Source organism: Anopheles stephensi, unplaced genomic scaffold (genome assembly GCF_013141755.1).
Source record: "Anopheles stephensi strain Indian unplaced genomic scaffold, UCI_ANSTEP_V1.0 ucontig421, whole genome shotgun sequence".
Taxonomy (NCBI): Eukaryota; Metazoa; Arthropoda; class Insecta; order Diptera; family Culicidae; genus Anopheles; species Anopheles stephensi.
In genome coordinates, this window is record NW_023405371.1 from 4,373 (window position 1) to 13,997 (window position 9,625).

Here is a 9,625-nt window from a genome sequence, read left to right on the forward strand (position 1 = left end):
AGTTTTTTTGGAACAATGCCACACTGGTGCATTGTATGGGATTTCGAAGGTCTGATGATTCCATCTGTTCGATCCGAACTAAAATAACAACAACAGTGGATCCAGAGCACACAGGCACCAATAAGAACAATAACGAAATCCACGCCACACGTGCCGCCGTTTCCATACTCGCTTCCAAGAAGTCGAACCGTGTGGAGCGCTTTTGTCAAAGCGTTCCAGAAAGTGTGAGCTGCCGTGCGACGAGAAAGTGCTCGTCGCAGAAATTTAGAACACTCGCTTCTTTTCCACAAAGCTATAAAAAGAGGTGCTGATCGCAAAGCGCGGTCATTCTCGATCACACCGCGGGAGGGAAGCCAAGCCAATCCAATCGGCTCTTTTCAGAGCCACCTAATAATTGAAAGAGAAATATTGGTTTCAACAAAAAAAAAAAACACAAACGTAGGCCGTCTTCGGACGTAACATTTTGGTGCCTGTGACCAGGATGGCGGGCTTCAACACTCCTGGATCCGTGAGTAAAGTGCGTACGTATTTTTTTCTCACGCGTTTCGTGTCGTCGCGCAAGTGCGTGCGTGTAACGATTAATGCGAGTTTGTGGTCCTCGCGCGTGTACGGTGTGATATACCACGAGTTCGTGTCCTCGTGTGTATATTTGCGACTCTCCGTGAGTGGCTTCATCGTGCGTGTGTGTGTGACTGTCACGAGTTCGTGTCCTCGTGCGAGTGCGTGCATTCTTTATTCAGCGAGTTTGTGTCCTCGCTTGTTGGCTAACCACGAGTTTTGTGTCCTCGGTATGGTGATTTGTGTTACTCTCCGCGAGTTTCGTGTCCTCGTGGTGTGTGGTGACTCTGCAGTTTGTGTGTGATTCGCCGTGAGTTCGTGTCCTCGCGTGCGTGTGACTTTGGCGCGAGTGTGTTTTCGCGCGCGTGTGTGGTTGCCGCGAGTTCGTGCCCTCGCGTGCCTGTGACTTTGCGTGTGAGTGTAGTTTTTAGTCCAAAATGACCAAGGCGGACAAGCTTAAGGCCAAGCAGGCCAAAAGGCGATCGCTGATTGAGTCTAATGCGACGCTCACTGCAGTTCGCAGTGGATTACACCCCCGAGCTACAAGATCAAGTGCCTGATCGTCTTGCAAGATTGGTGAAGTGTTGGGAATGTTTCCAATCGATCCATGAAGAGTGTGAAGAGCTAGATGAATCGGAAAACGCTACCAGAGCAACGATGATATCCTAGCGCAAACGGAAGATCTATTTTTCGAAACCAAGGCTGCGTTATCAAAGCTAGTGAAAAAGGAGAAAGAAGAGCAACCCACGCTCAAAGCTCGTAAGCGTGAACTACCCACTATATCGTTGCCGTTTTTAGTGGCGAGGTAACGCAATGGTTGTTATTTCATGACACTTTTGGTTCTCTTGTGCACAACTGTGACGATATCGCACCTATACAAAAGTTTCATTACCTGCGCGCGTCATTGAAAGGGGAAGCGGCAGGAATAGTGCACCCAATTCCCATTTCTTCGGAAAATTATACTGTGGCATGGAAAGCTTTGCTTGACCGGTATGGTAACAAGCCGTATCTACGTAAAATGACACTCGTGAATTATTTGGGTTGCCTTCCATGATCAATAGTGGTGCGCAAGAGCTTCGACAATTAGTGAGCAAATTCCAGCTGCATATTGACATTCTAAAACAGCTAGGAGAAACCGTTTCGGATGATAGTAGCATTATCATGGAAATTTTGGCCAGCAAGCTCGACAAGCATCGTTGAAGGCTTGGGAAGAACACTACGCTCAGGAGGAAGCTTTGTTAACCTATCCTAGCATGACAGCATTTCTGCTTAAAAGAGCGCAAGCGAGTGAGTCTCTAGCGTTGCAGGTAGGAAATCGTGTTAGCTCTTCCAACGCAAAGGTACCAAACCAGAAAACATCTAAAAGGCTTAGTGTCAATGCTGCAAGCATGAAAGGGAACAATGTGGTTCCTTGTGTTTTGTGCTCTAAAGACCATTATTTATGGCAATGCCAAGCATTTTCTGGATCTTAAGCCTAAGGATCGACAGAGTGCTGTTAATGGCAAAGAACTTTGTGGCAATTGCCTACAAAAGGGGCATTTTGCAAAATCATGCCGATCAAGATATACGTGCCAGCAATGCAAAAAGAAGCTCACACATTGCTACATTTCGTGGAAGATGCTAAACAGCCCTGTGAAAAAGGTTCGTCTGATTCGAGCATTATGGCAGCTGCGCATGTAAATAGTGTTGATCGTGTATCCAAAAACGTGTTGCTTTCAACTGTGGTTGTTGGAAGTAAATGATGCATATGGACAAAGGCATCTCGTGCGTGCGCTGTTGGACAATGGTTCGCAACCTAACGCCATTAGTGAGTCGCTGTGTCCAACAATTGCATTTGCCGCGGAAAAAGTGAACATTTTGATCGTTGGTGTCGACGGAATAGAATCCAGTGCCAATCATGAAGTTCGTGCAAAGGTACAGTCGCGCGTTACCAACTATTCGGCGGAAATGGACTTCTTAGTGTTGCGAAAAGTGGCGTGTGATACTCCATCCCACGAAGTCCCAGTGCAAAAGTGGAATATACCTGCATCATATCCTCTCGCAGACCCGCATTTCTGCACGCCCGGTCGTATCGATATGATTATTGGAGCAGGGTATTTCTACTCACTATTGTGTGACGGTAGATATAGTCTACCAAACAAAGGCGTGCTGGTCGAAAGTGTTTTCGGCTGGATTATGACCGGTGACATTCCTGCTATATCGAGTGATGCGGTTCGGTGCAATGTGGTAGCCGTCCGTCCTACGATCGAAGAACAATTGGAGCGATTCTGGAAGATCGAGGAACTCCAGGTGAGCGAATACTCTTTTGATGAAAAGGAGTGTGAAAGGCATTTTCAACAAACCGTTTCGCGTGATGGAAGCGGCCGTTATATTGTTCAAATGCCCAAGCAGCCCAACTTCAAGGAAATAATAGGTGAGTCGAAAACCAATGCATTGAAAAGATTTCACCTTCTTGAGAAAAGATTGTCGAAGGATGCTTGCCTCAAAAGCCAATACCACGACTTCATGCAGGAATATTTAGACCTGGGGCACATGGCTGTTGTTTCTGAAAATCAAGAAGAAAAAATCGGTGCATATTATCTTCCACATCATCCGGTGTTGAAAGAGTCCAGTTCTACTACGAAACTGAGAGTTGTTTTCGACGCCTCTGCTAAAACTACGACTGAAAGTCATTGAACGAAGCTCTGCTAGTTGGTCCCGTGGTTCAGGAGGAGTTGCTAACTTTAGTAATTCGTTTCCGAAAATATCGTGTAGCTATTGTCGCTGACATAGCAAAGATGTACCGACAAGTAACAATGCATCCAGATGATCGGCATCTGCAACGTATTTTATGGAGATTTGACAATGCTCAGCCCATCCGATCATACGAACTAAGCACAGTGACATATGGCTTGGCACCCTCAGCATTCTTAGCAACACGCACATTGCTACAGCTTGCTCATGATGAAGGTAAGCAATACCCCAAAGCCAGTGCCGCTGTGAAACAAAACCTGTATGTGGATGATCTACTAGCAGGAGCGGGAAGTATTGCAGAAGCAAAAGAACTGCGTGATCAACTCAATGCTCTTCTCGAAAAAGGTGGATTTTGTCTTCGAAAGTGGTGTTCCAATTCGCTAGAGGTGCTAGCGGATCTCCCTGCAGAACTTCTTGGAACACAATCCGCCATAAAGTTTGAAGCTGAAGAAAGCATCAAGACACTGGGCATTTGCTGGGAACCCGAAGCAGATTCATTTCGTATGAATGTCTCTATTGAAAACAAGTCCACTATTCACACAAAACGCAGTATATTGTCATCAATAGCTCAACTCTATGATCCCCTCGGTCTTATTACACCAGTGACTATACGTGCGAAAATCATCATGCAACAATTGTGGTTGCAGAGCTTGGACTGGGATGTGCCAGTTCCTCATAAGTTGCAAGAAAAGTGGACAGAATTTCTGCAACAAATAGCAAACTTAGCACAATTTCGCATAGCTAGGTTTGCATTCATACCAGAACATCAGCATGCAGAGCTACATTGCTTTGTTGATGCTTCTGAAGTGGCCTATGGTGCATGCATATACATCAGATCAATCGACAGCAACGGTTCAATATGCATAACATTATTAGCGTCGAAATCCAAGAGTGGCTCCACTGAAACCTTTAAACAATTCCGCGATTAGAGCTGTCTGCCGCCTTGCTTGGAGCTCGACTCTACCAAAAGGTGGTGTATGCATTAGACACCAAATTCGACGAGTGTTTCTTTTGGTTCTGATTCAACTGTTACGCTTCAGTGGCTCAAGGCAGCTCCCAGAACATGGAAACCGTTTGTTGGCCAACCGGGTAGCTGAAGTACAAGACATAACACATGGTGCGCAGTGGCAACATGTCTCCGGAAAAGAAAACCCAGCCGATATGATCTCTCGGGTATATCAACAGTCGAGCTTCTAAACAGTGATCTATGGAGAAATGGTCCCCTCGTGGCTTGGCGGAGTCAAATCATCTTGGCCTTCTCAACACTTCGGCGAGAAAGGTGAAACAGAGTTGGAGAAAAGAGCCATCGTTCTCACGGCTCAAGTTGCTGAGACGGATCTAATCTTCAAGCGATTTTCATCGTTTCAACGGCTGTTAAGGGTTTTTGGATTCTGTGTTAGATTCATCAACAATATTCGCAAGCGTGAACCAAAACAGTTTTCGTCTTCGTTAACAGTGAAAGAGTTACAGTCGGCTAAAACGATCCTGTTCCATATGGTGCAAAGAGAAGTGTTTTCAGACGATATTCGCGCTATCACAAAGGGAAAGTGTCTAACAAAGAGCTCATCCATTCGATTGTTGAATCCATTCCTCGATTCTTGTGGATTATTACGCGTTGGTGGCCGGTTGCGTGAATCAAATATGGCATTTGATGGGAAGCATCCAGTTCTTTTGCCAGCATTTCACCCATTTACGCGTCTTTTGATCAGGGATCAGCATCATAAACATTACACGGTGGAGTTACAATGACCCTTTCGTCCCTGCGTGATGAAGTGTGGATTCTGAATGGCATGCGGGCCGTTCGTAGTGTACTTCGAACCTGCTATCGGTGCATAAGGGCCAATCCAGTTCCAATAGCACAACCCATTGGTCAGCTACCAGTGTCACGTGTTACGGTAAACGAAGTGTTCGCTTGCGTTGGAATCGATTACTGTGGACCGTTTTATTTGCGCCCAACACACCGTAAGGCAGCTTCTCCCAAGTGTTACGTGTCAGTGTTTGTTTGTATGAGCACAAAGGCTGTTCATTTAGAACTCGTTAGTGATCTGAGTACCCCTTCTTTCTTAATGGCGCTGGATAGATTTGTGGCCAGAAGGGGCAAGCCGAAGCATTTGTATTCCGACAATGGCACTAATTTCGTAGGTGCCAAACATGCCTTGCACGAACTATACGTTCTTCTTCAGCGTGACAGTGAAAAAATCAGTGACTATATGGCCAAAGACAGTATCCAGTGGCATATGATTCCACCTCGCGCTCCCAACTTCGGCGGCTTATGGGAAGCTGCAGTAAAGGTGGCAAAAACTCACTTAGTACGTCAGCTTGGTGCAGCTCAGTTGGCTTACGAAGCTATGATTACTATCTTAGCAAAGATAGAAGGCCATATGAATTCCAGACCTCTTGTCCCCCTTTCACAAGATCCTAATGACCTAGAGGCGTTAACTCCTGCACATTTTTTGCTGCTCAAGAAACCACAAGTAATTCCCGAACCTGAACTATCCCATCTCCCGCTTAATCGCCTGTCGCAGTATCAGCTTGTTCAGAGATATGCCCAGGGTTTCTGGCACCGTTGGCGCAACGAGTATGTGAAGTCGTTAAACGGTCATCGCAACGTCAAACGGAGCATTCAGGAGCTGAATGTAGGTGATTTGGTGATAGTGAAAGACGAGCAATTACCAGCAGTGAAGTGGCCTTTGGCGCGTATAGTGGAAAAACATCCTGGACCAGATTCAGTGACACGTGTCGTGACTCTTCGTACAGCGAATGGGATCATCAAACGTCCAGTTTCCAAAATTTGTGCATTGGAGTGTCATCAGGAAGTGTAAATTTTGGGAAATGTATTCCCAAAAGGTGGCCGGTATGTTCGATCCCGAACTAAAATAACAACAACAGTGGATCCAGAGCACACAGGCACCAATAAGAACAATAACGAATCCACGCCACACGTGCCGCCGTTTCCATACTCGGCTTCCAAGAAGTCGAACCGTGTGGAGCGCTTTTGTCAAAGCGTTCCAGAAAGTGTGAGCTGCCGTGCGACGAGAAAGTGCTCGTCGCAGAAATTTAGAACACTCGGCTTCTTTTCCAAAAGCTATAAAAGAGGTGCTGATCGCAAAGCGCGGTCATTCTCGATCACACCGCGGAGGGAAGCCAAGCCAATCCAATCGGCTCTTTTCAGAGCCACCTAATAATTGAAAGAGAATATTGGTTTCAACAAAAAAAAAACACAACGTAGGCCGTCTTCGGACGTAACACCATCATTTAGGAGTTTTTCAATTTGCTTGTTAACTTCACCTTTAAGTGCTTGGGGATAGGGATACGTTTTACTATAAACTGGTGATTCATCTTTTGTTCTTATTGTCGCTTTTACTCGCGATGTACAAGGTAGTTTCAAATCTGGTGGTTGGAAAAGATCTTGATATTCCTGTAATAGGTCATGTAGCTTTCTTTTTCGTTTTGGTTCAGATGATTATCACGAATGTTTATTTTATTTACTTCCTGTAGTTGGTATTGTTGTAATGGAATGACATGTGTGCCATCAATGATTAATATTTCATTGGCTGTGTCAATTACTGCTTTAATTTCCTTTAGTGAATCGTGTCCAATTATGGCATCAAACGATTTTAAATTTTCTAAATGATAAAATTTTAGCATTTTATCTGAATATGGTTTGAATAATCGTGCTTGAGAATAAGCGTCGATTTTAATATCTCCTGCTACGGATGATACGAAAAATGGTTTATCAACCTTGTGTGAAATTTTTGCATATTTTGGATGTATGTAATTTTTATTAGATCCAGTATCAATTAACATTTTGAGTGGTTCTGAAGCGTTACCATAGAATAAGAAGTAAGGCAACGCTGAGTTTATTCTAAAAAATTCAGCTCTGCTTCTTCAAAAGTTTCTCTGAAGTTATTACCTTCTTGTTTTTCAATTGTTCTGAAATATCGTTCGAATGACTGTTGCACATTGTCAACCGTTGTGTTATTCACGTTGTTGTTTACGTTTTCGAATGTTTGTGCAAGATTGGCATCTGCTATATGATTAATGTTGTTTATGTTTCTGGCGTTTGTTTGGATATTATTGACTCTAGGTCGTTTTGGTGGTCTCACATTGTTTGAATTTGGACGATTTCCGTAATTTACTTGGCGAGTTCTGATAGATTGATCAACGTCCATCGGTTCTGGTGGAGGTTGACGTTGAAATTGATTAGATTGCATTTTTTGAAAGGGCTGTTGGTGCCTTGGAATGAAATTGTTTAAATTTCGATTTCCATACATTGGAGGTTTTGGGTAATGAGGCCTAGGTGGTGTTTGGGCATTTGTGTACCTTATTGGTGTTGGTGGCGGTAAGGGAATCATATTCCTTGGTGCCGTTGGTGGAGTGTATGTTCTCGGTTTTGTTAACATTTTTCTGCATTCAATATTTTGGAAAGAGATACAATAGCTGTATGCTCCTGCAAGCGATGTTGGCTCATAATTCCTTATGAACTTGTAAACGTCTCCATCGAGTCCTCTCATGAAAGCATCAATTGCTTTTTTGTTGTACATTTCAATTAAAGCTCTGGAAGCTTCGGGGTGTGTAAACCTTTCATCGGTATTTATTTGATTTGCGATGAGGGACAGTAATCTGTTCACCTCGTCGTAATATACTTCAAGTGAGCGGTTCTTCTGTTGCACGCTCATGAGTTGGAAGTCCAATGTTTCCAAGTCACGTTTTTCGCCGTAATAGGTGATCAATGTTTTTTTGATCAGGTTCCAATTTATGCCTACGTTTGAAGCGACGAGTGAGTCATTCGCTTCACCGCGTATTTTTCTACGAATGAATTTGCAGATCATGTGGTATTTATTTTGACGTTCGATGGTATCTGTACCTTTAGTTTGATAGAGTTTCACTAAACTGTCTACATCATTTAACCAGCTATTCAGTTCGCTGGGATCCCCAGTGAATGTTGGTAGATCTTTTACCAAATCGGGAATTTTTTCAAAAGTTTCAGGATTTACACTTGTTCCATCTGGCTTTGTGAAATAAAGCGGTGGATCAGAATAATCGATAAAAGTGGGGGCAATATTGCACGCTTCGAGTGCGGCAATGCGGTTGATAATTTGATCAAGTTCGGGTTTCGACATTTTCAATGTTAGAGATTGTAATGAATTAATTAGATCCTCCAGGATTTTTTCGTTAGTTTAAACACGTTTTTAACTTCACTTGATTGAGTTAGTAATATGTAATATTAATTTGCAATCGTTTTTAATACTCGTTTTTGATTTTTTTTTCACTGTTTGAAATTTTCACTTACGATTTTTTATAATTCACTGTACTTACGGTACCATACGCATCCTGTTTCGGGCGTTGGATGTACGTCTTATGTTGTCTTTATCAGCTCCTCTAGCGGGCCTTATGTTGTTTTTCGCTCCTCTAACGGGCCTTATGTTGTTTTTCGCTCCTCTAACGGGCGATGTGTTGTTTTTTGCTGGGAAACCGGCTATGATATTCTTCCTTCTCAGTGTGATGGATGGTTCCTTTTTGTCCTGCGTGAGCTGCTAACTGCACAGGTGACTCGGGATCCTTTTCACACGGCTGCACTCGGCGATCAGGAAGTCTTTTTTAGTTTAGGATTTGGTGGTAACTTTCACTCTAACGTGGTTACTTTTCACTTGCACCTTAACTTTATTTTTCACATAGCGCGGTCCCTATTCGGGCGCCAGTTAATAACGCACTCACGGGTTTAGAGTTTTTAAAAAAGTTATTTCTATTTTATTAACAACTCTTATTTAAACTCGTGAACGCGGGATGCGATCCTACTCGGTACGGGTTTCACGCCGGTCCGTCTCGGTGTCTGGAGAATGCAGGAAAGAACCGATGATTGAGCGGGCTGCGATGTTTTATAGCTGCGTCATCCGATGGCGATCGATGTTTACTTCTGGCAGCGATCATGATTCGAGCATGATTCGATCGACGATGGTTGGTGACACATTTTATGCTGCGTTGCAGAAAATGTGCTCTCGGCTCGGATGTTGATATTTATGTTATATTGCGCTCGCTTGATGCTCGGTGTTGCGGGTTGTGCTAACTCCTTACTGCGCTGTCGTCTTAACTGATTTAAACAGCAATTCATACGCAAATTAAGACACTTTCAGGCTAAATTCATTGAAAAAGTGCTATTCTTAACGATTTAAACAGCAATGCATACGCAAATTAAGACACTTTCAGGCCAAAATAATTGAAAAAGTGCTATTCTTAACGATTTAAACAGCAATTCATACGCAAATTAAGACATTTTCAGGCTAAATTCATTGAAAAAGTGCTATTCTTAACAATTTAAACAGCAATTCATACG

At 43.5% G+C, this 9,625-nt stretch overlaps 1 protein-coding gene across 1 annotated transcript; it reads left to right on the forward strand.

Moving 5' to 3' along the window:
* The first annotated feature begins 2,407 nt into the window (after positions 1-2,407).
* Positions 2,408-6,113, forward strand: LOC118516962. The gene is made up of 3 exons (XM_036062791.1): positions 2,408-2,971; positions 4,748-4,905; positions 5,817-6,113. Exons 1-3 carry the CDS (start codon positions 2,506-2,508, stop codon positions 6,111-6,113), a joined length of 921 nt encoding a protein of 306 aa, XP_035918684.1. The 5' UTR covers positions 2,408-2,505.
* Positions 6,114-9,625: the final 3,512 nt, after the last annotated feature.